The sequence below is a fragment of the Fragaria vesca genome, linkage group LG4 (genome assembly GCF_000184155.1).
Source record: "Fragaria vesca subsp. vesca linkage group LG4, FraVesHawaii_1.0, whole genome shotgun sequence".
NCBI classification, from domain to species: domain Eukaryota; kingdom Viridiplantae; phylum Streptophyta; class Magnoliopsida; order Rosales; family Rosaceae; genus Fragaria; species Fragaria vesca.
The window spans coordinates 18,219,451-18,245,879 of record NC_020494.1 but is presented as its reverse complement, the minus strand read 5'-3'; the positions used below and the strand labels follow the sequence as shown (position 1 = coordinate 18,245,879).

The 26,429-nt window shown below is 38.2% G+C and overlaps 5 protein-coding genes across 5 annotated transcripts; 1 reads left to right on the top strand and 4 right to left on the bottom strand.

Annotated features, from left to right (window-relative positions):
- Window positions 1-607: 607 nt before the first annotated feature.
- On the bottom strand, window positions 608-3,847 carry LOC101313691 (probable disease resistance protein At5g66900-like). The gene is made up of 5 exons (XM_004297284.1): window positions 3,073-3,847; window positions 2,537-2,937; window positions 1,995-2,359; window positions 1,665-1,876; window positions 608-1,580 (listed from the first exon to the last, which is right to left on the bottom strand). The coding sequence occupies exons 1-5, from the start codon at window positions 3,725-3,727 to the stop codon at window positions 697-699; spliced, it is 2,517 nt and encodes an 838-aa protein (XP_004297332.1). The 5' UTR covers window positions 3,728-3,847; the 3' UTR covers window positions 608-696.
- Window positions 3,848-5,048: 1,201 nt separating this feature from the next.
- Window positions 5,049-8,021, bottom strand: LOC101310024. The gene is made up of 8 exons (XM_004298398.1): window positions 7,854-8,021; window positions 7,702-7,757; window positions 7,234-7,396; window positions 6,924-7,012; window positions 6,663-6,795; window positions 6,217-6,309; window positions 5,741-5,843; window positions 5,049-5,501 (listed from the first exon to the last, which is right to left on the bottom strand). The coding sequence occupies exons 1-8, from the start codon at window positions 8,019-8,021 to the stop codon at window positions 5,101-5,103; spliced, it is 1,206 nt and encodes a 401-aa protein (XP_004298446.1). The 3' UTR covers window positions 5,049-5,100.
- A 198-nt stretch (window positions 8,022-8,219) lies between these two features.
- Window positions 8,220-10,565, top strand: LOC101313403 (single-stranded DNA-binding protein WHY1, chloroplastic-like). The gene is made up of 7 exons (XM_004297283.1): window positions 8,220-8,495; window positions 8,686-8,786; window positions 8,893-8,985; window positions 9,225-9,319; window positions 9,752-9,825; window positions 10,036-10,124; window positions 10,211-10,565. The coding sequence occupies exons 1-7, from the start codon at window positions 8,255-8,257 to the stop codon at window positions 10,328-10,330; spliced, it is 813 nt and encodes a 270-aa protein (XP_004297331.1). The 5' UTR covers window positions 8,220-8,254; the 3' UTR covers window positions 10,331-10,565.
- A 4,010-nt stretch (window positions 10,566-14,575) lies between these two features.
- Window positions 14,576-15,459, bottom strand: LOC101309728. The gene is made up of 4 exons (XM_004298397.1): window positions 15,306-15,459; window positions 14,927-15,073; window positions 14,675-14,824; window positions 14,576-14,581 (listed from the first exon to the last, which is right to left on the bottom strand). Exons 1-4 carry the CDS (start codon window positions 15,351-15,353, stop codon window positions 14,576-14,578), a joined length of 351 nt encoding a protein of 116 aa, XP_004298445.1. The 5' UTR covers window positions 15,354-15,459.
- A 2,840-nt stretch (window positions 15,460-18,299) lies between these two features.
- On the bottom strand, window positions 18,300-18,980 carry LOC101309444 (E3 ubiquitin-protein ligase RNF115-like). Its single transcript, XM_004298396.1, has one exon. The coding sequence runs from the start codon at window positions 18,978-18,980 to the stop codon at window positions 18,300-18,302; it is 681 nt and encodes a 226-aa protein (XP_004298444.1).
- Window positions 18,981-26,429: the final 7,449 nt, after the last annotated feature.

Sequence of the window (26,429 nt, the reverse complement as noted above, 5' to 3'; positions counted from 1 at the left end):
TTGTTTTTTTTTTTTTCCTTTTTTTTTTCCCTTCTTCTATTAGGTTTAGTCGTGAAATTAAAAAAAACCTTATTCAATTATTGATCACCTCGGTTTGATCGTTGTTCCTCCGTCTCTCTACTCTTTGTTTCCTCCTGGTACTCATACTTCCTATCTTCATCTTCAAATTTCCCAACTCCTATCTCTTAATTAGCTTTGTTTATACACTCAAACTCTCTTATTCTATTCCTTAAAAGTATTCTTTTGATTTCCTACAATTTTATACATAAATTGAATATACACATAATAAATTTAACAACTTGTTTCTTGTATTGGTTTGTAAATTTAGAAGCAAAGGAAGGGAGCTTGGAGGTTTGAAAGCAATTGAGGCTGGGGCTTCAAAATGAAATCAGTGTTTTTTCAAGTTTTTTTTTCTCAACACAAAAAGCCCCAATTTTTTTTTCGCACCGGGTCCTTCAAAACATTAGACCGGCCCTGGTGGTCAGAGTCAGAAAGAACGGAGAAGAGTAATTCCAGACCAAAATAGCACAAGTGTATAAGTGCGCGTTTGGAAAGAAATATGAGCCGTTGGATGTAGATTATACATTATCTTAATAGTGCATAAAGAGAGCTTCTAATAAAGACTTTATTATGAGGATTAAACAAAAACTTTCAAATGAACAGTTTGGTGAATATTTTAACTTTTAATTGATATTTTTAAATTCGCATGTATAATCTCTCTACGGCGAAGAACCACATCTCAGCACTTCTTTTTTCCAGTCTTCTGGGATCTATGGCCGCAACAACAATGTGTATGTCTCTGTTTTTGTCACTGAGACTGGGCAACAGGGGTTGCCATGCGCTTTCGGTATATTCATCAAATATGACCTCCTCTAACTGCTTCAAATTCAGTATTGATAGCGGCAGCTTCTTAAGCTCGTCGCAACCCCTCGTGTCCATCTTTCTTAGACTCCTCATTTCACCAATACATTCAGGTAACTCATTCAAGGACATGCAATCTAACACGCAAAGAGTGTTCAACTTTTTGAGGTTCCTGATCGAGTCTGGAAACTTTGAAGGCCCAATCGATGACATCAACCTCAATTCTTCTAAATTGACCAACTTTCCAATCTCGTCAGGAACTTCTATTCCATGTGCCAGGCAGATGGTGAGCTTCTTTAGGGAAATCAGATCACATAACCCGCGAAATAATGGCTTCAAAATACCAGTTTGGTCCATGTACATCTCTTCAAGATTTGGAAAAGCATGGGAAAACTTTTCTGAACTGATATCTTCAGTTTCGCATTTGATCAAAGACAACTTCCGAAGACTCTTCACTTGTATGGAGTTCTTTAATATGGATGATAATGAGAGGCCCTCTAATCTCATTCTCTTTAGATTGGAGAACCAACTTAATAGTTGAGGATTGGTCAACTCACATCTCGGCAAATCCTCATTTGTGATTACTAGTACCTTCAAATTCTCCATTTTCTCCACAAATTCGGGTATAGCATACTTCTCTATCTCCCGCAAATTCAACACTAGTACCTCTGTTTCTGGCAGATGCATGTCTGGCCATTTCAAAGTTGAAGACTCTCCATCTACAAACAAAATGCTATTAGATGCAAGTGAATTGAATCTAGTGAACATATTGCTTAAGAACAGTAACGGAAAAATGGGACAACCAGTTGATATAGATAGAAGGCGAGCTTTCAAAGCTTGATACTTTTGTTCCCTCCACCATTTGGGAAGATTGCTTCCACATATGTCTATGAACAATCTTTCTCTAAGCTCTGCCGATTCTAGCTTCGAGTGAAAAATAGCCAGCTCCCTAAGCAAATCATGTTGGGTGACATAGTGGTCATCATAATATCCTTCCCCATCCAATTTCCCCGCCCTGGTTAATATGATCAAAACTAATTAAGTAATTCCTCATGCAAAATTATATATAGCTAGTTATAGCAGCAGCTACAGGCTAAACATATCGTACAACAGAAACATATATGCATCATTACCTATTGTCTGTAAGATTAGCCAGGCTCCGGTTGTTGAGTTCGTAGAGGGCTGCAATACACGAAGTGTCTTCATGTATATCATCATATAACTCAGACCATATATCAATAAGGGCATTAACAGGGATTCTTTTGTCTTCAGGAAATGAACCAAGGTCCAAGAAGCATTGTTTGATGATAGCCCTTTCCTTGTCCAAAGCATCCAAGCTGCTTTGGAGGGAAAGAAGTAAATCAGTCTCATAATCAAAAATAGATGAACCTTTAGACCATTGATTTAGTCTGTCTTGCCACATCTCTATAGGTTGTGCACAAAGTGATCTGCCCACCACTGTAATGGCAAGTGGAAATCCCTTGCAACGCTCTACTATCTGCAAAAATGTGGACACTCCAATAGGATCAGAGACGATTATTATCTGAGATTCTGAGTATTGAAGTTTCTCAAACTAATCTCAATAGATAATTTGGTTGAATAGTATTATATTTTGAATGATCCAAATAATTATAATTAATAAGTATGCTAAAATGCAACTAAAAGATCAGCTCACCTTTCTGGCAAGCTTTAGTGGAATATGAGAGCTCTTATCTCCCAAGGATGCTGAATGATGAAAAAGTTTCATTGCATCGTCACAACCCAACATTTCTAGACGATATGGAGGACAGAATGCTCGAAATTCAGATCTTGATGTCACCAGAATCTTCATTTTTGCCATTTTGCAATCAAATTTGTGAAGAAGAGAATCTGATCCGGACCAAACATCATCCAAGACCAACAGTAAGGGTTTCCCTCCTTCATCCTTTAAAAACTGTTGCAGCCCTTGAACTGCATTCACTTCGTTCTGGAAAGTAGGAACTTGACAACCCTTGCGTCGATATAGTTGTTCTACAATTGAATTTAAGCTATACTTCTTGGAAACAGTGACAAAGTAGATATTTTCACCGAATTTATCTATGAAACATAAGAATGTCATTAATCAAAATATTGTCTAAAGGGCTAAGAAGATCATATCAGGAACAAACACAAGCACAATGAAAAAGCACAGGCACACCATGAGTTGGATCACAAGGAGAAGCTAAGTAATACCTTTGACTTCCTGATCTGTGCAAAACTTTGTTGCCAAGGTAGTTTTCCCACATCCACCCGGAGCAGTGAGCACAAGCATTGAGAATCCTTCATTCCCAAGAAGCTCTGTCTTCAATTTCTCCAATGGAGCTTCCAATCCAACTATAATCTCCGGAAGTGCAGGTACTCCACACCAAGCAGATTGGTCTTGTATCATAAAATTCTCTTTCATGCGTTGGTTCACTTCCTCCAGAGTACTAGATATTTGGCTAACCCCCACCGCAGTCCTCTTCCCATCCCTGATTCCGTGCACCTGCAGCAGCTTGAATTGGCTTTCAAGATCTTCTCCCCATGCAAAAAGCTTTGTGGCGTATTTATACTTTCTGTAGAGATCCCACTTACTAACCTTTGAGCACTTCAGAACGAGCTCTTCACCGGCCTTGAGTACTTGTTCTAAACCTCTAAGCTCATCGTTGTTTGCGTACAACAATTGCTTGTTAGACAGTGTCATATCGGCGAGGAGTGGCTTCAGGGTGTCTAGCTTGGATTTGATGTCTTTGAAGAGACCTCTGAACAAGTGGTTCTTGGCAATCAGATCTTCAACGCCAGCATAGAGTACACTGAATGCTGTTCCTAGAACAGCACCTAAAGCAAGCTCCACCGGATCAATACTCATTTTTTACTGCAAACTTAATTTCCCAACAAAAGATAGGAAAAGAAATCGCTTAAGATGAAGAAGAAGAAGAAGAAGGAAAGAATGATTCTTATCTGAGGAGACTAATGGAAATCCATAGCTGATAAAGTGATAGCTCAACTCCACAGTGCTAAGAGACAGAGTGACAATATGAAAAATAATGGAGTGATAGCTTGATGTCTTTCTTTAATCATATACATAGGAAAATTCAGTATGCAGCACGGCATACTATGCAGACAGGCTGTGCGGGGCACGTGATTGGGTTTTTAGAGGCTGAACGCATTTTCAACCGTAGGTTTAGCATGTCCTTTGAATTATTTTACTTGTTTCCCACTTTTTTATCTGGTGCTCCCGGCCCAGTCTGAATATGAGCCCAAAAGCCCAATACCAGCTTCAAACTGGACTGGACTGGTCTGTTTCTTGACCCGACCCAAGACCCTGGGGTGAGATTTATTCTGCTGTTTTCTCTTTCTGGGTCAAATCCCAGTCAATAGACCAGTCAAAAAATGCAGAAGTGTACTCTATACCCAATCTTGGATCCAGATTTGCCGACCAGCAACTTGATTGGATGGTTATGGAGACCAGCAAAAGTTGCTGGCAAATCTGGATCCCCCAATCTTTGATTCAGGAATCAAATCTTCAAGCTTTGAATATTGACCAGAGAAGACTCTTTGTCTCAATACTCTGCTCTATATAAATCCCCACACTTCTGTTAGTTTCATATCTCAAACCCTTTTTCATATTCTCTCATTACTCTCCACTCCCTTTACCATTTGGCGAATTAATATCTCCAGCTAGCCATTAAAATGATATGCATTCTCCTGTAGGATTTCCTTGATTGAAGATTAAGCATGCATGTCTTCCTTCTTGGAGGTTGGCCTCTGTAGTATGGAATATGAATTAAGCTAGGATATCAAGTTAAGAGAAACAGAATTGGTGGACGGCGAGCTGTACGAGCAAAGACGGTGACCTCCTGAGAGGTACCACGTGAATTGGTAGCGAGACGACTTTTAGCAGCAGCTTGTGATGAATAGAAGATCACACCAAAATACATTCATTTGGCCCCAACAGAGAAACCAAATTTCATTTGATTTGGATTTGTATTTCAAATTTCTAGATTTTTTTTTTTTGGTCGTTAAATTTCTAGACTTGATATAATGTGTATTTCAAAGTTTCACTGTTTGGATTGAAAAAGATATGTGAAAGATTTAAAATTTTAAGTATCAGAAACAGCATCCTACTCGACCAAATCCAAGTAGGCAAGTAGTTAACCATCTGTTCAGGCTTGATCTTTTTTTTTTTTAGTTTCTACAGGGATATAGTAGTCAGCAAGGAAAGAAGAATGTTCATTGCTTTCATTCCTCAGATTGAAGACCAATGTTTGAGGAATGTACATTTTTGTTATGAGTAGGACATGTCCTACTATTATGCCCATTTTCTTTGCACAACGTACACTTGTATGTTCTTCGGTTTCCAGAACTGTGAAACCCTTTCTTTACATCAATACTGGACTTTCGTCCAATCACTTTGGGGCATGTCGTTCGATTGTGGCCTCTTTGATCACATATTCTGCAGTGGTGAGGTCTTCGAACAAGGGTTTTGGGACGGTTCAATGTCGGACAGGTTCTTCTGTTATGACCCTTTTCTCCACAGACGCCACAGATGAACTGCCTATTAATCAAGCTAGCCTTCAGTTCTGGACAGTAGTGTCTCCTATGCCCCTCCCGTCCACAGTTTCTGCAGTAAAACTTTATGCCTGCATAGAAGGACAAAACATGTCAAATTTACGTTTTTGTAACGTGCCAAAACTAACAATCCCCGACTCTAAAAGGAGAAAAACACATTGCAAAGAAACTTCAAGTTGAAAAGCTTAACCAAGATTAGCCATTAAGCTGTGAAGTTCTGAGAAAGAGGCAATGGGATGTTACTATGAAACATGCTATACTTGACTAAAAGATGTCTGCAGTGAATGCGTAATTTAGTATAAGAACTGACCCTGCATGGAAATGCTCCTTTTGCGACGGTTTTCTGGGTCACTGAAGAAAGCTTTTAAAGTTTCAGACGTATGCTTTCTAGCTGCGGCAGTTCCCTTGGCTTTCTGCAATACATATAAGAAACTTCAGTTGAATTTTTCATTTAAATTCAGAATTTATATTCTTCTATAACGGCAGAGAAATATGAGGCCAACACATAGGTGGTATGATCTAAATAGAATTGAAAGTTACTTTTCTCTGCAGCATAAGCTTCAGAACAAGGAACAAGAAATAGCATTGGTGGAAGCCTCCAGCCTTGATTTAGTTTATCAAGTTTTCTCATGCTCAGAATTATGAATCTTAATATATGTAAAGTGATCTAAGTAGCACGATAAGTTCTGCAGAAAAAAATTCAATATTCACCTAATAGGCTAAAGCAATCATTATCAAGGATAAACATAAAAAGTTCCAAAGATATACAATCTTACAGTTCCAGACCTTAATTGCAGCCACTCTTTGAGCATGAAGCCTAGGATCACGGTGGATGATCTTCATTCTCTTACTAAATAGACCAGTTTTGGCATTCAGACTCTGCAATCATCCAACTAGACAAAGAAGATTAAGTTCATGTAATGAGTATGACCACCACTATTAATTATTTATCTGTTGATAAGTAGCACTACTAGAATTAATATATGCAAATGCAATACTGAAAGATAAGACAGGAAAACAATAACAAGCACTTCTAATCTCTAGATTCTTATTCAGAAGTGCAAGCATGCTATTTACAAAATGGATTCACTAGGATGGCAAAGAGTATATATGATAGCTAATCCTCTGCATGATAGCTGCAATTGCAGGTATCATATATAGCTCATATGCAATAAGATTCATATTTATTTCATCATGCAACATGTCGGGTAAGGTTGAAGCAGAAAACTAACTTTCAGAGACCGGCTAATCTTCAGATTAACTTCAGGAGGTGGTGACTGGTATACTCGCTTTGACTTTCTCTTGACATTCGGTTTTATTTCCAAATTATCAACTTCATCATCTTCTTTCACTTTGAGTGGAGAACTGGGAATGGGAAACAATAATCCAGAATTATCTAACAACTCCACATATTGATATGCACATGCTAAAGAAACAAAAGAAAACAGTATCTGAAAACTAAAATGAAACTTAAGAAGGTGTAAAGAAGATACATTAAACGAGCTTTCTCCCATGGCCGTTCATCAATTGACTCTTCCCATATGACACAATCTCCCAAGCACTGTCGACAAGTCATTATGCCCTGTTACCAAGCATTGAGACTCGAGTTAGAAACATTTGTTGTCTCATCATCTTGTTAATGTATGACACTCTCCATATTACACCAAAGGAACTAGATTGATAGTGGAACTATTTATCCGATTCAAGGACAATAATCTCCTTAAACTTAAGTTCATCTCTTCTCAATCTCATGTTACATTGATGATATAGGAAAGAACACAAGCAGCCACCAAAAGCACATACCTTGCCAAGGCACTGTGAACAGTCTGATCTGGACCTTTCTATACCACACTCAGTACAAGGAGTATAACCCCTCCCTCGGCAACTCGGGCATGGTAGCTCCCTGATGTACTGACCATTTGGACCAAACCAGGACCTTGGTTTGCGTGCACCCAAAGTAGCATTCCTAGATGTAAAATTGATCCATATACAATACATTAGACATCTTGCCTCCAATAAAATCACTCTAATATTCCATTATACAACATATATGACCCCAGAAAAGTTCCAAAACTGGAAAATTAAACACTGAACAGGTAACTCAAGGAAAAAGCAGTGCCTATAATGTTTAGTAGAATGCAATACCTATTTAGTTACACCATTGACATATATTTGATTAAAAATGTAATTAATATCCAAAACCCAAGTACTATAACCAACAATATACATAAAATAAGGCATGGAATTTGAAAAGATACAAACTTTACTGACCTTGGCTTTGGATTACCCTCAAGCCCGAACAGGTCCTCTGAAAGATCATAACCCAACTGCCATTACAAACACAAATCACAACCCAATTACAGAAAATGCAGCAACAATATATCCAAAACAAGAAAGACTAAGAATGCGAGACTATACTGAACCTGCTTTGGTTTTGGCGCCGAAACAGAGTCGTCGTCGTCGTTTAAAGAGGAAGAAGTAACTCTTGGGACGAAGGTTAAAGTCCTTCTCTTGAATTTGAATAAGAGAAAGAAGCTCACGCTCTCATGCCTCCACTGCGGCGCAAGCCCTAACGAACACAACGACGACATCTGACATCAACGAAACGCAGAGTGATGAAGAAGAAGAAGAAGAAGAGCCTCTGCTATTTCTGAGGCTGAAAAAGTGACAACCGGCCGCGCCTTTTTTTCCTGCGGATGTCAGGCCCATATGTATGTAGTCGGAGTGAGGCCCAAACCCGGCCTGCTATGGCTTTAGAGTAAAAAGACTAGAAATGAAATAAAGCCGGGAACAGAGTACAGTGAGAGAGAGAGAAGGGGTAAGGATGCTGAAGCTAGAGTGCTCGCTATCTTCACCGGTGGCGGTTCAAAACCCTAACCACTCCGTTTCGAGCAAAGCTAGGGTTTTCAGCACCAACAGCTTCGGATTCGCTCCCAATTCGACGTCGTTTCGGAAGAGACGACTCGCCTTGAAATGTCGTCAGTCCGAGTACTTCGACCAGCAGAGGCTCACCGCCCCAAATCCGCCGAGCACCGCTGCTTCCGCTCCTCAAAGTCCCGCCGGAGGTACCTATCTGTGTTCTCAACTCTCTTTTTGAAGCTAATAGAGAGTTTTGAGCTCAGATTGCATGTTTGATTTTTGTTTAAGCTTTGAAAGCACTGGATTAGTGTAATGAATTACATGATTAGAGTGGAAATTAGGAAGTTTTAAGTTGAATTTGGTTGCTAAATGGTATGGGTTGGTTTGGTTGTGTAGCTAGTGCAGGGCCGGCTAGGTTTTATGTGGGGCATTCGATATACAAAGGAAAGGCGGCGCTCACAGTAGAGCCGAAAGCTCCGGAGTTTACGGCTTTGGATGTATGCTTTTTGTGATTGGTACTTCATTTTGTTGTTAGGGCATTGTTGTTGGTTGTGTAGAGGGTTGGGACTGGTTGTGATTGTGATGATTTGGTGTCTTGTGCAGTCGGGAGCATTCAAAATGTCGAGGGAAGGCTTTGTGCTACTTCAGTTTGCTCCTGCAGCGGGTGTGCGTGTGTATGATTGGAGCAGAAAGCAGGTGATGTGTGCACAATTTTGTTAGTATGAACAGTGAATAGTTTGTGGTATTATAGAATTTGATGAGTAGTTGTGAAGGTTTATGGCTATATGTTTACTTTGGAAACTCCTACTTTAAAGCATTGTAATCCTGTACGCTATAATTTGATTATTCACCTTTCATTTCCTAATATATAATTGAAAGATGATTGGACTTAAATGAATGAATGTAGATATATATGAAAATTTTACTTTATGTAGGTATTCTCACTATCAGTGACAGAAATTGGAAGCATAGTGAGCCTTGGTGCGAAGGAGTCCTGTGAATTTTTCCATGACCCTTTTAAGGGGAAAAGGTGCCATGTCTACTCCATTAATTCATTTTATGCTGAATAATGAGAGTTTGAACTCCCTCATGACATGTTACCTGGGTTTTACATCTTGTCATCATACATTGCACATAAAAGTCTTAATTTGGATTTATAAACCAAAAACATTTTGTCCATGATATATCATATGCTTGTTTCTGTATGACAAAAAAAAGTTTGCTACTGTGGTCATATATACTGTGATATCCATCAGTCCATATATGTGTATGCTCAATATCCTAATGCATAAACATTTTATTCATGATATATCATATGGTTGATTCTGTATGACAAAAAAAAGCTTGTTACTGTGGCCATATATACTGTGATATCCATCACTCCATATATGTGTACGCACATTTACATATGTTGCACCGGACCTTGTTCATTTGAAGATTACTTATAGTAACATATGTGTAGCGAGGAAGGCAAGGTCAGGAAGGTCTTGAAGGTGGAACCTCTTCCAGATGGATCTGGCCGTTTCTTTAACCTCAGTAATTCTCCTTTTCATGTTAAATTAATACCTTACGCACGATTTATTCTCATTTGCTCATGAAAGCACCGTCTTTTACTATCAAATAACAGCATACTTAATGTTCAAACAATGAAAAAGTTTAAAGATACTTGGTCATTCAGTTTTATCAAATATCTTGTCAGCCATATATTTACTGTATGAACTTATGATTATTTTGCATTTATTCAAGGTGTTCAAAACAAGCTTATCAACTTGGACGAGAACATTTACATTCCTGTTACCAGAGCAGAGTTTGCTGTTCTCAACTCAGCTTTCAATGTAAGATCTTTACTCATCTGTATTGTCCTCAACTAGTTTTGCTGAATTCCTGCATGTTAGGACTCATGTCCACATGCTCCCTGCAGTATCTCCTGCCATATCTTATAGGTTGGCATGCATATGTAAACTCTGTGAAGCCAGAAGACATGAGCCGTGTGAATAATGCCACTCCTAGGTATGGAGGAGACTTTGAATGGAGCCGGTAGTGAATATTGCAGATGTTATCAAACAATGTTCTAAAAACTGCTAGGCGCTAGAACCGTTTGAACCTTGTTCTGAAACGTGCAAATTATGACTTTCTTTGTAACTGTACTGTAATTAGGATTTAGGGAATCCTCAAATTTTGTTAATCAATCGCTACTGTTTATGAAGAATCTAGTTATGAAGAGTCTGACCTTTGTCCTTTCTTCTTCCGTAAGATGTTAATGCGATATTTCACAGAATATGAGAAGATCGTAAATGTCGTGGAATATCTCGAGATTTTTGGAATATCAAGAACAGCACGCAATTAGATTGGAAATCAAATTTCACCGAAATTTTGGCTTTTTTTTTGCCATCTTATTGTAATCGTGTTTAACTTAATTTGGAAACACGTCTGTAACCCTTTTTTCTTTTTTTTTTTTTTTTTTTTTTAAGAAAGGGACTCTAGTTTGGATTTCAAAGATTCTAATCTATTTTCGTTTCTGGCTTCGTACACCTATTCCATTTCGGTCTCTAGTTCGTACATCTCCAGAATCCTATCCTACTTTGGTCTTCCTCAGCGGCTCAGCCGCCCTTCCTCAACTTTCATAATCTGATTAGGAGTTTGGTCTCTCTGACAGACTCAAATCCTTGTCTCTCAGGGGGATAAGAATTGAGGGGTGTTCCCCACTCAACTTTCCCAATCCAGATCAAATTTAGTCTTTCTGTCATCTCCAAAATCCCTGTCCTACAGGGATTAGGGAGTTGCATTAGGGTTCTTCCTCAAATTATATATAGAAGCCTCGATCCTTAGGGATACAGATCTTAAGCGATCATGGAGGAGGAGGAGAGAGCCTATCTTCACGAAGCGTGGCAAAGAAAGGAACCCAGGCTGAGACACAGATTCGAGGAGGACAAGCTATTCATCATGTTGAAGCTCTTCAAGTGCATCGTATGGTGCCGTGAGAGAAGCCGTCCAATTACTAACTATAACGAAATCAAGATAGGCCAGAAACTTTTTAGAGTAAAGTTTTCTCATTTCAAGCAGCAATTATCTGAGAACGACAGCGATTGTTACGCAAGGATAATCTCCTTGGAACTGAATAAATTGCATGTCCCGGGATATGTACATCGTGCTATTGCTAGAAAGATATTCGACGTGGTTGAGGCTGCCGTCTCCCCTGAGGACCCGGTTGTAGTGTATGTGTTTGACTCCCTTTGGCGCTTCGGAGATGGACATGATGACCCATCTAGTCCCAATTTGTGGGACTGGGACGTCACGCACCGCGTCGGAGATGGACATGTTGAACCATCTAGGCCCAATTTGATTCCTGCGAGCAGGTCTTCAATCCTGGGTTTGGAGCCAGTGACAGTACTTGATACTGTTACTGAGTCTTCCTGTGCTGTTTGCTTGGAGGATTTTGAACAAGAACCGTTCACTCGGTTGCCCAGCATACACCAGTTTCATGTCCGCTGCATTGCTCAGTGCCTGGAGATTAATCATCTGTGTCCCCTCTGCCGGTACGCAATGCCAACAGAAGAAGATTAAGATTAAGGCCTGCTGAACCTGCCCAGAATAAGAGGTGCTTGCTGCTGTCTTACACCATAAAACTGCAGCAGCCAACTGGCCACTTAGGACTGAAAGAAATCAGATTCTGAATTCAGATCATCTACAAAATCATACATTCACCAAAGTTTGAAAGAAAAATCGAATATACAAGCAAAACGACTTATTTATAGATACGATTAGAGATTTATGATAGGTATGCATTATTTCTAGATCAGATTTCCATATCCAATCCAATTTGATGATTGCGACAGCAACATAAATTAAGAAGCAAAATAAGGATTCTGGACAACCTTACCTGCACACAATTTTGGTGCAATATATCAAATGACGAGGAGTTCGACCCTGTTCTATAATCCTAACCAATTTGCCAAATGAGAAACATGTAACCATATTGTTTCTGTTTGTTTATTCGCTTGGACCTTGCAAAGAAGCCGTGCAATCTGGTTGATAATAAGAAAGCAAACGGATCATAATAACTAAATTCAAATGCCAACAGTTGGTGCTAGGAAAAATAAACAAGGTTAAGTTTGAAGAGCAAACATCCAGTTGTATTGAATATTACAAAACAAAGTTTTTAGAATTAGAGCAAACGAAGCTACAGGGAAGGGAAATAAAAGATGATAGATTGCAAACAGATGATGATTTGATAACAGAGAAAGTTTGGTTCAAAAATAACAACATTCAATTTTAACAAAAAAACCATGTGCTATAGTAAGAGGTTTTGGGATGAAATTAAGCAGAACTCGTATAAACTAATCCGATATAAATTTTCGTGTTCCATCAATTCGAGAAGTATCTAAAAATGATGATTTGATAATAGAAAAAGTTTGGTTCAAAAATAAGAACATTAAATTTTGACGGGAAAAACCATGTGTTATAGCAAGAGTTTTTTGGATGAAATCAAGTAGAACTCGTATACACTAATCTAATTGAGATTTTCGTATTCCGTCAATTTAAGAAGTATCTAAAAATGATGATTTGATAATAGAAAAAGTTTGGTTCAAAATTAAGAACATTAAATTTTGACGGGAAAAACCATGTGTTATAGCAAGAGTTTTTTGGCTGAAATCAAGTAGAACTCGTATACACTAATCTAATTGAGATTTTCGTATTCCGTCAATTTGAGAAGTATCTAAAAATGATGATTTGATAATAGAAAAAGTTTGGTTCAAAATTAAGAACATTAAATTTTGACCGGAAAAACTGTCTGTTATAACAAACGTTTTTTGGTCGAAATCCAACGGAACACGTATGTAAAAACTTCTTCATTAACAAAAAATCTAACCAACTTCATTCTTAGCCTCTTATGACAAGAATGACACTCCTTAGTCTTGTGAAGCTTCCAACAAATACACCGTTCACAATATACATTGCCGCAGCAGCTTATGGCAGTCAGCTTAAAGAAAGCACTCCAACAGATCATACACATCTGCATACATAACACAAATTGCACCAGTTCATGCAAAACCATTCAAATATACTCATCAAACAAAATGCACCATTTTTCAAGAAAATCATTCATACAAAACTGCATACATAACATACAATGCACCCCAGTTCAGACAGAACCATTCAAATATACTAAAAAAAAATGCACCATTTTTCAAGAAAATCATTTGCAGCAATATACTTATGTACATATCACAACAACATGCTTACATGTTACAGTTCATTCCGCCCACAATGACGCACTAATTCAATCTCCATCCACCTCTAATTCCCTGACAGTTCTATCCCTCTTCGCAAACCAATCCCTGACACCTCTATCGCCCTTATCTGAATGCGGCGAGCTAGCCGTTAACGAACTTCAATCAGACAAGGCATTAAGCTTCAAGGAGGACCCAGATGATGCAAAACTGGCAATTGGGGCACTTCGACCGGAGAGGTTGAGTGACGGAACTCATTGGAGAATTGTGTGCTTGTCGCGCTTCTCTCTGAATTGGGGAAGAGAATTGAAGTTTAGGCATGAGACGAAGGGATTTGAGGCGTAGGGTTTTAAGACTATATAGTCTAGACCAAAAAATGGATTGGGCCCTTCAAAATTGATTTTTAATTGGAAGGCCAAAAGAAAAAGAAAAGCCCAACCTAAAGTAGCAGTTATATGTAATTTGGACCGACAAATTTGTTTCTAAGAAAAATATCACATCGTAAAATCAATTTATTGAGAAAAGAATTGCCTCTGTATCAACTGTAGGGATTTGGATGAAGGGATTGTTAATTTGCTTTCTTTAAAGAACTCCATTTGGACGAAAAAAAAGGTTGTGTTGTGCGTCAACAAATCATTTCTGAACAATCAACCAATTTAACATATACTAAAGTAGCCGGCTTAAAAGTTGATATGAAAGTTTGATTGCATACCTAATAACTAAGTTATCAACTATCGTGATGAGAACTCAATAGTATTTCAAAATGATTTGTATTACATGGTGTGGTAGAAGTTAATAAAAACTTCTATGTTGTATGGTGTTGAGACAAGTGTGAGGTTATGTATGCACATAAACATATAGATATGTGTCATAGGATCTTGATGGTTGATACATAACCTACATGTTTATGTGCATACATAACCTCACACTTGCCTCAGCACCATACAACATAAGAAATCTTTATTAACTTCTACCACACCATGTAATACAAGTCACTTTGAAATACTATTGAGTTCTCATCACGATGGTTGATACTTTAGTTATTAGGTATGTAGTCAAACCTTCATATCAGCATAGCAATTATGTACAATTCTTACACAAAGAGTATTTAAAATAAAAGATTTATCCTATGTTTTTGTTTAGTAGAAACTTACCAAGTGTAGGTCCAAAATATCTCGCCCATGAAGCCTCCTACCACAGATGAGACAATTGTCGCCTAGACAATGCATACAAAAGACATGAACACAAGTAGTTGTGGCAACCGGAGCAACAAACGGCATCCACTCATCACAAGCCTCACATCTCTGCCAATATATCACAAAATTAGCAAACTAAACTCTAATCTTATTACTGTAATACATTAAAAAATTACTGACTATGACTATGTCATTAACAAAAAGTCTAACCAACTTCTTCATTCTTAGCCTCTTATGACAAGAATGACACTCCTTAGTCTTTTGAACCTTCCAACAAATGCACCGTTCACAATATACATTGCCGCAACAGTTTGTGGCAGTCGGCTTAAAGCAAGCACTCCAACATATCATACACATCTGCATACATAACACAAATTGCACCAGTTTAGGCAAAACCATTCAAATATACTCATAAAACAAAATGCACCATTTTTCAAGAAAATCATGCATACACAACTGCATACATAACATACAATGCACCCCAGTTCAGGCAGAACCATTCAAATATACTCATAAAAAAAATGCACAATTTTTCAAGAAAATCATTTGCAGCAATATACTTATATACATATTACAACAACATGCTTACATGTTCCAGTTCATTCCATCCACAATGACGCACTAATTCAATCCCCATCCACCTCTAATTCCCTGGCAGCTCTATCCCTCTTCGCAAACCAATCAATGACACCTCTATCGCCCTTATCTGAATGCGGCGAGCTAGCCGTTGATGAACTTCAATCGGACAAGGCATTAAGCCCCGAGGAAGACCCAGATGATGCAAAACTGGCAATTGGGGCACTTCGACCGGAGAGGTTGAGTGACGGAACACTGAACTCATTGGAGAATCGTGTGCTTGTCGCACTTCTCTCTGAATTGGGGAAGAGAATTGAAGTTTAGGCAGGAGACGAAGGGATTTGAGGCGTAGGGTTTTAAGGCTATATAGGCTGGACCAAAAAATGGATTGGGCCCTTCAAAATTGATTTTTAATCGGAAGGCCAAAAAAAAATAAAAGCTCAACCTAAAGTAACAGTTATATGTAAGAAAAAATCACATCGTAAGATCAATTGATTGAGAAAATAATTGCCTCTATATCAACCGTAGGGATTTGGATGAAGGGATTGTTAATTTGCTTTCTTTAAAGAACTCCCTTTGGACGAAAAAAAAGTTGTGTTGTGCGTCAACAAATCCTTTATGAACAATCAATCAATTAAACATATGCTAAAGTTGCTGGCTTAATAGTTGATTTGCAACCTAATATCCTAGTGACTTGATTGACAAATGAACATGTAAGAAGAGATGTTTGAATAGTATTCCTTTAAGCATTCAGGTATCATGAAGGCATCATCGTTTGTTCTCACATGAGTGTGCAAAACCACAAGATCACATTAATGACAATCTAGATATATTTTTCATGGTAGCATAATGCCTCAGATAGTACAGCATGATTTATGAAACTTAAAGATAATCAAGTCCGTGAAAAGAGAAAAATACTAGTCTAGATGCTTTTGATAACTTTATATCAGGCAACTCAAGTTAGCTCCATTCCCACAGGCTTTTTGATTGTTGAATATACTTAGAAATGATGTTGGTTCCCACATCCATGACTAGTTGGCGTGATGCATCATTTCCTTCCAAAGAAGCCAGCAAGACGAGTGTAGATGCAACTGTTGAGGGCTGTTATGCAACATAACTGTCCAGGGTACGAAGGCTGCAGCATTGCCAAGTACTTGGCCCTCGTCTCTACCTCTTCATCAGCTTGCATGTAGAACCTATTTTATTTTTGAGTTGTAAAATAGTAATGTAGTTGGCGGAACACATAAAGAAGGCAAGAACCTCTCAACCAAGAAACAATTTCCATGCATAAACCTAAGATATGTTGAAGAAATGAGATCATGACCCTGAGTATCAGAGTATGCTATGTGTTGCATGCAACAGAAGCAGCATGGGTTTTATCTTTAGATGAGAAACAATTAGGGAGAGATTTACCATAAGAAGTTATAGCTGGTGGGCAGAAAGCACTTGAAGTAGAGGACCTCGAGCACTAGCCATTCCATTGCCACCACTTCATACATCTGCTGTACATATTGCTTTCTACATAGAAACTCTTTTCCCACACACTGAAAAGGCAATCAGAGAAGTGTATTAGAAGGCAACAATGATGACTGCTGCTTTGCCAGTCTCAATTTCAATTGTTATTGTAGTAGTAATAGTAGTAATCAAACAAGTTGAGTCCAAGCTGTGACATTGAGCTCTGACTCCAAGCTAGGTTTTCATCTCAATTCTTTTTCAGATAAGTAACTTTAATAAAAAGAAAAAATACTAAAAGCATCATATCATCAAGTTTATGAGGAACGAGACAAATACAAGGTCTGAGAACATATGTACCTGTTGGGCTGATTTCTTCTATCCTGGTGGCCAATGTTAGACCGGCAATTCCAACAATCTGAAGGATCCTTTTGCTCTTGAAAAATCCTTTGCTTAAAAAACGGTCAAGGAGGTTCACACTCAGAAACTTGGTCTACTGCTGTATTACGTTTGCAGTATAAATCTGTAGTTGTAGCCCAGTCAGGCAATTTAACAAACAATATGAGCAACGGATAGAGTTACAGTCAGCTAATCATGATGGTATATATATGATGATGTTTAGTTCAACAAATCACTCTCTCATTACGGTATTACCCACAAAAGCAGAAAGCCCCAAACAGCATTACATTCACGCCCAATGCGGCAATATGTAAAGATGCTTGGTCTAGATGGTGGTCAAGACTCAAGAGACAAAAGAAGATGGATGCTGCAATCAAATTTCCATAACAGCAACATAAATGAAGAAGCGATATAAGGATTCTGGACCAACTTACCTGCAAGCAAGTTTTGTGCAATAGCAAATGAGGATGGTTTCCGATCCCATTCTAATCCTAACCAATTTGCCAAATGAGAAACATGTAACAATGCATACAACAACAGACGTTCTCTTTTTAAGATAACAAGATGGAATAGACAAAGGTAACCAAGGCATATTATCCTTACCTATCACGATTCCAAAGATTAAGAGCTGAAACAACATATGTTCAGAATGGTATGTATGTGGCATTTGTAGAGTTAGCATACTTTCACTGCAGATTGCTAAGACCTCGAAAAGACGCAATGCAATCAGGTTGAAATTACGAAAGCAAATGGATTATACTAACAAAGTTCAAATGGCAGTACTTGGTGGTAGGAAATCAAAAAAACAAGGTTAAGATTGAAGAGTGAACATGCAGTTGTATCGAATACAATGCTTTCAACGAAAGAGATAAAAGATGATGGATTCCAAAAAGACAGCAAAAAATCATAATTGAACCCAATAATAGGTGTGTTCATGAATAACCAACATCAAATTCTGTTGTACACTAAATAAAGAAAACATCAAATTCTATTGAACAGTACATAAAGAAAACAGGGTGGAGAATCCCACAAACAAAGCTTGAAACAGAGTGAATCAAAGATGATACATATAATTTAAGCAGCAACCAACTCTTTTTTCTTTTTCTCTTTTTTTTTTTTTTTTTTGTGTAATTGGTAAGACAGCAGCAAGCACCTCTTACTCTGGACAGGTCGAGCAGGGTTTAGTCACTTCTTCTTCAGTTGGCATAGCGTATCGGCAGATGGGACACAGGTGGTTGATCTCCAGGCATTGAACAATGCAGTGGACATGAAACGGGTGTGTACAGGGCAACCGAGTAAAGGGTTGTTGTTCAAAATCGTCCAAGCAAATAGCACAGGACAAGGGATCAGCATCGAGTACTGTCACCGGCTCCAGACCCTGGATTGATGATCTGCTCGCAGGAATGAAATTGAGCCTAGATGGTTCATCATGTCCATCTCCGACGCGGTGAATGACTTCCCACACAAACACTACAACAGGGTCCACAGGGGAGGCGGCAGCCTCAATCGCATCGAATAGCTTCTGAACAATAAAAGGATGTTCATCTTCCGGCACACTCATACGCTTGAGACACTTGGAGATGAACTTTTCATACACTTTCCTACCGGCTTTTCCTTGGGGTGGTTTCTTCTTGAAAAGAGAAAACGTTACCCACAAATCCATTTGCGCTACGACATTCATGTAATCAACATCAATCGGATCGGTTCTCACACGGTGCCATATGCTGCACTTGTAGAACCTCATTCTGACGAAAATCTTGTCCTCCTCTAATGAGCCTCTCAGCTCGGTTATACTCGTTTGCAGTGCTACGTGACGATAGCTAAATGTCTCCTCCATAATCGATTTTAGATCTAAAGATCGAGGCCGGCTTTAGATCTAAAGATCGAGGCTTCTATTTGAGGAAGAACCCTAGCTAATTCCTACTCCCTATTTGACAGGGATTTGGAGATGAAAGAAGAACTCAGGATGGCCGACAGAGACCAAATTAGAATGGGATTTTGCAGATGTACGAAATCAGAGACGAAAATAGAATAGAATCTTTGAGATAGTAGGAATGGGAATCACGGAGATGTACGTAACTAAACACCAAACAGGACAATTACATAAGATTCTTCTTACTTTCGGTAATTTCATATGGTGAGATGACGGTTAAATCTAGGACCTCTATTTCGTTTGGGAATTCTGAACATTTACCTTTTGCCGCATTTACATTGTAATCTTGGTCATCACTGTTGACTGTAGAATGCTTTAAATCCAGGTATTAAACATTAAATATTGTATACTGTGCTGGTTCATTTGACATTTGAGCTCAACTACTGGAATTAACATGCTTTCACTGATATCTTAATATCTTTATCAAACAACAAAGGCAATCAGCTTCTCCTTTGTTTATGTGGACATCTACCAAGTCAGATGATGACCGCCTGACCGGCCTAAGTTTGTTTTCCTCTTTCTTTCAGGAAGCTCACTGTCAGGGACTTCATGAGCACCGTCTCGAGTCTCAACAAAGCCAGAATATTGTAAAAGCCGTCCCAGCAATTACCTGCAATCTCGATTCACACTATTGGTAACGTGATTGAAGCTCTTGCTTCCAAGTCCGTTCATCTATGAACCCCCCAACCCACCCACCCACACACACACACACAAACCCCACTTTGATGACAACATGAGGTCTGCGCTGAAGGAGATGCTAAATCAGTGAAACTTTACGTCTGTAGAAACCTTACATGGATATGCAGAGACAGTAACAAAGCAGTTGGACAATCGGGTCGGTGATGTCTATCAGTATATCTACTTTTTATGCAATCTTAACAGATTAAAGCTAGGGACCTGTATTGATTTTTGAAGGATCCTTTTGCTCTTGAAAAATCCTTTGCTTAAAAGTCGGTCAAGGAGGTTCATAATTAGAAACTTGGTCTCCTGTTGTAGTACAGTTGCCGTAGAAATGTGTAGTTGTAACCCAGTCAGGCAACAACAAACACAATACGAGCAACACAAGTGACAATCAGCTAACCCACACTCTCACACACCCACTATAATCATGTTGTATATATATGATGATATTTACAAATCACTCTCTTATTACCCACAAAAGCAGAAAGCACAAACGGCATTACTGTCTTCAATTCACAGCCAAATGCGGCAATGCCTGAATCTTGAAATTGTGCATCAGATAGAGACAAAAAATGAAACACTGCGTTTTTCCAACCAACACAATTACTCTCTTGGTTGCACGCAGTCAGGTGTAATGTGAATTTTAGGCAATTTACAGCCAATCCAAGCTCCAACTAATTTTTACCATAAGAAGCCAGGAATCACAAAATAAAGGAAATTTAAACGCCACGAACAAATCGATGATAGTACAACATACAATGTGTTCTAAAGCTGTGACTTGTTGAATGGAGCAATGGTGAAATTGGCTATTGCATGAATTTAAGGCAAGAAATGAAAGTAATTAACACAAATTTCACAAACAGAGAGTCTATACTTCATTTCTCAATATTTGTTCAGGACTGAGTACATAGAAAGTTAACCTAGACCATTTTCATAGATTATAATTAGAGAACAGAACCTAACCACATCACCACCGAAACCAAATAACAGTTCCTATATCCTCCAACTGCCACACTATTTTTGATCATCCTCATCGTCAGCCATGTCAAAATCCTTGGCACGTGGCTAAGGTGCTTGTAGACGCGGGATTTCGCCAAATATGTTGTTCTGCTGCCCCAAAATGTAGTCCTGCTGCTTTACAATGTCGTTCTGAGCCTCCGAAATTGCCGACCTCAGCTCATCTGGCACCGACACCATCTCCACTATGTCGACCTGAATATCCACACCATCGATCTTCTCCTCCACACGATCAATCTGTTCTTCCACATCCGAGATCATGCGCTCCACATAAGCAATCCGACGCTTCAAAACATCAATCAGCTCCACCACAAGCCGCATCTCCTCAAACTTCAATGAGACACGTTTTAACTCCCATTTTACCAAGATTTCAGTCTGGAACTCCCTAATTCTGGCCTGAGTAGCCGCTATAGCCATCTGAGCTTCTGTAAGCAAAACCGGAGTTGGGAGAGACTGACAGCTCTCCTCAAGACCGAGACCGCTAAGCTTGCTGTCGAGGTCATCTCCGTTTTTGGGGGCGGAGGAAGAAGAGGAAGACGCCATCGAAAAATTAGAAACTTTTTAGCGTGAGTGTTTAGGTTTTGACTGCGGAGAAAACGGCACTGTTTGTTCTTATGATGTATTGGGCATCGGCCTGACATATGGGTTATTGGTTCAGGTTATTATGTTGGATCTTTAGGTTATCGATAGCTTCTGGTTATTATGTAGGGCCTGATTAAAATTTTCAATCTGGGGTTTTAGAATATCTAGCTTCCTAATCATCATGATCATGCGCCTGTGATTAAACCGTTGGTTCGAGCTGTCAATTCTCCTGCTGCTGCCTATTGACCCTGTTTTAAAGATACAAGTCATCAATTGTTCTCTTAGATAAAATTGCATAGATCATTGAAATCGGGATAATTAAGATATGTAGTGTTTATACTGTATAACAAGTAACGTCAACGACCTACTCTGGACGTTGAAAACATTGAGCATAGTAATTTCATTTTACTACATTTCTTCTGTTTTTTACGGGCATGGTTCATGCATATATGATGTATGAACTATATATGAACATCCAACTTCTGTATTCCTTTGTTAACTCACTTATTTTTTAAAAAGGGAAATTGCACAAAAATGGGTTTTCATAGCCTAATTCAATAAAAAACATTTTGCTTAACCAATTCCAATGTTTCTTAACAAAAATACATTTTACTCCTAATCTTATTCTCTCTCTCTCTCTCTCTCTCTCTCTCTCTCTCTCTCTCTCTCTCTCTCTCTCTCTCTCTCTCTCTCTCTCTCTCTCTCTCTCTCTCTCTCTCTCTCTCATGGCTGCCTCAACGTCAACATCGACATCGGCGACGCCTTAAGGACAAGCACGACACCCCGGCGAGGAGCCTGACTAGGATCATGGGGTCGAGCTGCCTCCAACATTTCGGCGGTTGTTGTAGATCAAAGAGAGTGACACCGCCGATCACTTCGATCTGCTTCGATCGGTTCGCTGTAGATCAACGATCCGCCACCATCGTCCCCATCGATTTCGACGGTGAAGTTTCCGGCCACTCAACGACTCCATGTAGCTTATGGCGACGGCTCTGACCATAGCTCATTAGGTCGGTGGAGGAGGCCGGTGTGTTGCTGTCGAGGAAGGTGGGTGCCCAAAGTATGAACTCAAGTCAGTTAGAGTTCTTTTTAAAATTTTTTTTTTATTCTTACATTTGAATATTGAGGTCAGTAAGTGATTATTGAGGATTGATAAGTGATTATTAGGGTCAGTAAGTTATTATTTGAGGTCTATAATCTGATTATTAAGGGCCAATAAGTGATTATTAGGTGTCAATAAGTAATTATTGAGTGTCAGTAACTGACTATTAGAGGTCAGTAACTAAGTTATTAGGGGTCAGTAACTGATTATTAGAGGTCAGTAACTAATTATTGGAGGTCAGTAACTAATTATTAAGGGTCAGTAACCAAATTATTAAGAGTCAGTAACTGATTATTGGGGGTCAGTAACTGATTATTGGGGATTATTAGGGGTCAGTAATCAAGTTATTAAGGGTTAGTAACCGAGTTACCGGTGACCGGAATCCGGCGACCATAGAAAAATTGAGTTACCGGGGATCAGTAACCGAGTTATCGGTGACCAGGGAAATCCGGCAACCAAAGTCCGATGACCGGTGACCGAAGTCCGGCGGCCGGTGACCGGAGTCCGGTGAGGTTCCGGCCAAGTATTCTCTCTCTATGCATATTTAAGGGGTGAGGGTAAAATAGTCTTAAAATAATATGGTTTGGTAAAAAAAATTACTTTATATTGAAATGGGCTTATGAACAAAATTATCATCGGAATGGGGAATAAGAGGTTTAAAATAGTACTAAATGGGCATTTTCTCATTAAATTCATACATAGAGGATAAAACTGAGAAATGAAAATTTTCTTGTTACCAGTCTATTTTTTTAAAAGAATCCTTTTCATCTCTTTTCAAAAATAAAAATATAAAAAATAAAAAATAAAATCCCTTTTATATATCCACAACCACGTTTTGAGGAAGAAGAGAAATGAAAATTTTTGTATGCACGACGTGTATTTACACGACGCAATTATAACCGTTCATAACAATTCGATCATATGTTTGACCACCATGTTTCTATATTATTTCCTCTAATCCCGACAATTCATGTATGTATGTGAAGATACATGTTGTGTACTGAAGATGCTCTCAGAAGAGAAGTTACACAATCACGTTTTGAGGAAGAAGATAAGTTACCCTCTCAGTCAAACTCGATTAGTTTCTTTTACCCTAGCCTATAATAGCACGTTCTTTCCCGAACTTCTCATCCAAATTGGTGAGAAATTGGTTGAATCCATGAAGGTAATCTTCACGCCGGCAAGGTAAGTGGTTTGAGGTTTCTTTGATTTCGCAAGTTGAAACATATTACATTTAAATTTCTTGGATTGTTTTCGATCGATGTTGATGAGTCCATTCTTTGTTCACATGAGGTCTTAAAGACTGAGTCTGTGGATCTCTCATCGGAACAATATATGTCACTGCAAGAACGAGACCGAGGTTTCTTACTGAATGATTTTTGTTCTGGCTGTAGCTAATTAGCAATGGATCGATCGTAATCACTATGCAGAGGAAAAGAAAAAAAAAAAAAAAGGAATCTCTAATGAACATGTATATGTAGTTTCTTAGTGTTGTTGATATGAGTCTCTTTTTTTTCTTTATATTTTTAAGGTGTAGACGGAAGAAACATGTATCAGTTCTCTTAACGGTATATTATTCGGCTTCCTCAAATTGGTCTATTTATTATTTAGTAAGTTATTCAGATGTAAATGCATCAGCTCTTGGTTTTTGTTCATCAAAGAGCTTTTGATTATTACAATGGAGGGAAGGAACAGAGAACTTGAAGACCAAATTAAACGAAAAAGAAAAGGAAGAACCATAGAGAGTGATACTGTGATGGTCCCTTCTTTTCCTTCAATCTGAGTATGTTCTTTGTATCTTGGTTCAAGTAGTTTAACTTTTCAAATATCAATTCGTGTTTGATAGTCGAACAAATTGTCTCTTGGAATTCTATTAATTGATTCGTTAGCACACTGATGCGTACTACACTTGAAACGCATGAACCTTCAATGCTTTCCTTATGTACACATTCTTAACTTTCAAACACATATAAGAGACTGGTACTGTTTATTTTTATTTGTTGTTCAGTTTTATTCATGTATTGCAGTTACCGAATCAAAAGGTTATGAATTTGGCTGCTCATTCAACCTTATTGTTTTCATATACTCTCAACTGGTTTTGATTCGTCTCTTTCATTTGCAATGAAAACAACACGTACTGTTGGACTATTGATCCAAATAAATTGAATCTTAGACTGCATCACTGCATCAGATGTTATCAAACTTCCAAATAAACGTGTCCAGTTTACCAATATCTGCTACCATTAGATTAAGAGACGTACTCTTTCATTTCTTCATTACTAAACCGATTAATTGGCTTAATTTTCTTTGTGCCGCCGGCCTGCGCAAAGAAAACGAATACCAGGTACATAAGAAGCAAGCAAATGATAATTATACGAGTACTTACTCTCTCTTTTTTAAAGATTGTTGCCCAAAGTCTCCCAGTAACTTCCCTCTAAATGTGTTAACTATAATTAGTTTATATTCTATAATTAGAATTTGGATCATATGAGATGGTGACAGTACTCAGAAACTTCACACAGATTTAATTTTTTGAGCCTAATTGTAAGCTAGCTATTTCTTTCACCATGTCGCGAGCTCAGTGAGCAACCCTTGTCTCTTTGTCAAATAATGCAGGTTACAAAACAAACTTTCAGTCAAGTTCAGGTTTAAAAAGAACACTCAAATGTTCAGAGCATAGTTAGATTACGATTCAAACGATGGCTTTGCTTATATATAAAATATTTATGTAATAAGTTGTTAATTAAATGATTATATTGTCTTATATGTCGACCTTAAACATCTCCACGCTGCTTAAAAAATAGAAGTAGTGGAAAGGATTTGATCGATCATTCGTCACAAACCAAGGACTTGATCTAATATAACTAGTTAAGCAGAAAAAATATGAAAATCAAATAGAAAAGATCGAGTTAACAAAGCTTCTTCGTGTACATATTTTATGCTCCAAGTGGTACTAGACATGTTTCACGATTAATTTAACATGTTTCACGCATTATATGCTCCAAGTTGCTTAAGTTCCTTAAGTAATTAACCACAAATGTGGCTTATCAAAGGTCAGAACAGTTATATATCGGTCTGCATTATTAATTTTGGATCAATATACAGAAGTATGCATAACATAGTTGATGCAAACAAAGTTGTTGATGGTTGCACGTTTCATTTTAGATACTCTATTATCGAATTAGGCAACTCCAAATGAACTCAGTCTCAATTAGCTTACATAATTTGTATGCTTGAGTAGCTTGACTGTATATAAGCTCAGTGCGGGAGAGGAGACTCTCGGTATTGATCCTTAGCTTCTTCCCCTCGAGCTTCAATTTAGCTCGAGTAACATTAAACGATAACGAAAAGTCGAATATGCAAGTATGCAACTATGGCTAACTGAAGTATACAAAAAAAAAAAAAACTATGCTATTAATTGAGATTTTTGCGTATGGGATCGAGAGTTTCATGGCTTCTGAAATCTTTTAAAGAGTTGAAGAAATCAAATTGATGTTGAAGAACAAAAAGATGAAAAACAAGGATCATGAGGATTGATTTCGCACCGAAAAATCCAAGGACCTAAATAGAGTCAAGGTTGATGACGGCGGATGAGGTTTAGACCCAATGGCATGGGGGGAAAATCTTCAACCCTGATTGATTAGTAGATGAAGTCTTAATTATGAATGATATATCATCATCTTCCTCTCTCAACAACGTTGAAACTAGCTAGCAAAGTTGAAAATCGAAACTACTTTATTATTGGTGAATATATAATTGGTTACTGAAGCCATATATAAGTCTAGTACGCGACCTTTCTTTATAAGAAATCTGTGCGTGATTGGGATGTTTGACATTTCTGAATAAGTTTTCTACATTGGTTTATATATATATATGCAGCTAGAAGATAAGCACCAAGTCTGTGTATATGTGATTCAATATTATACAGAGTCAAAATCTATAGGCCTGTATAGCTCTTCTCTCTCTCTCTC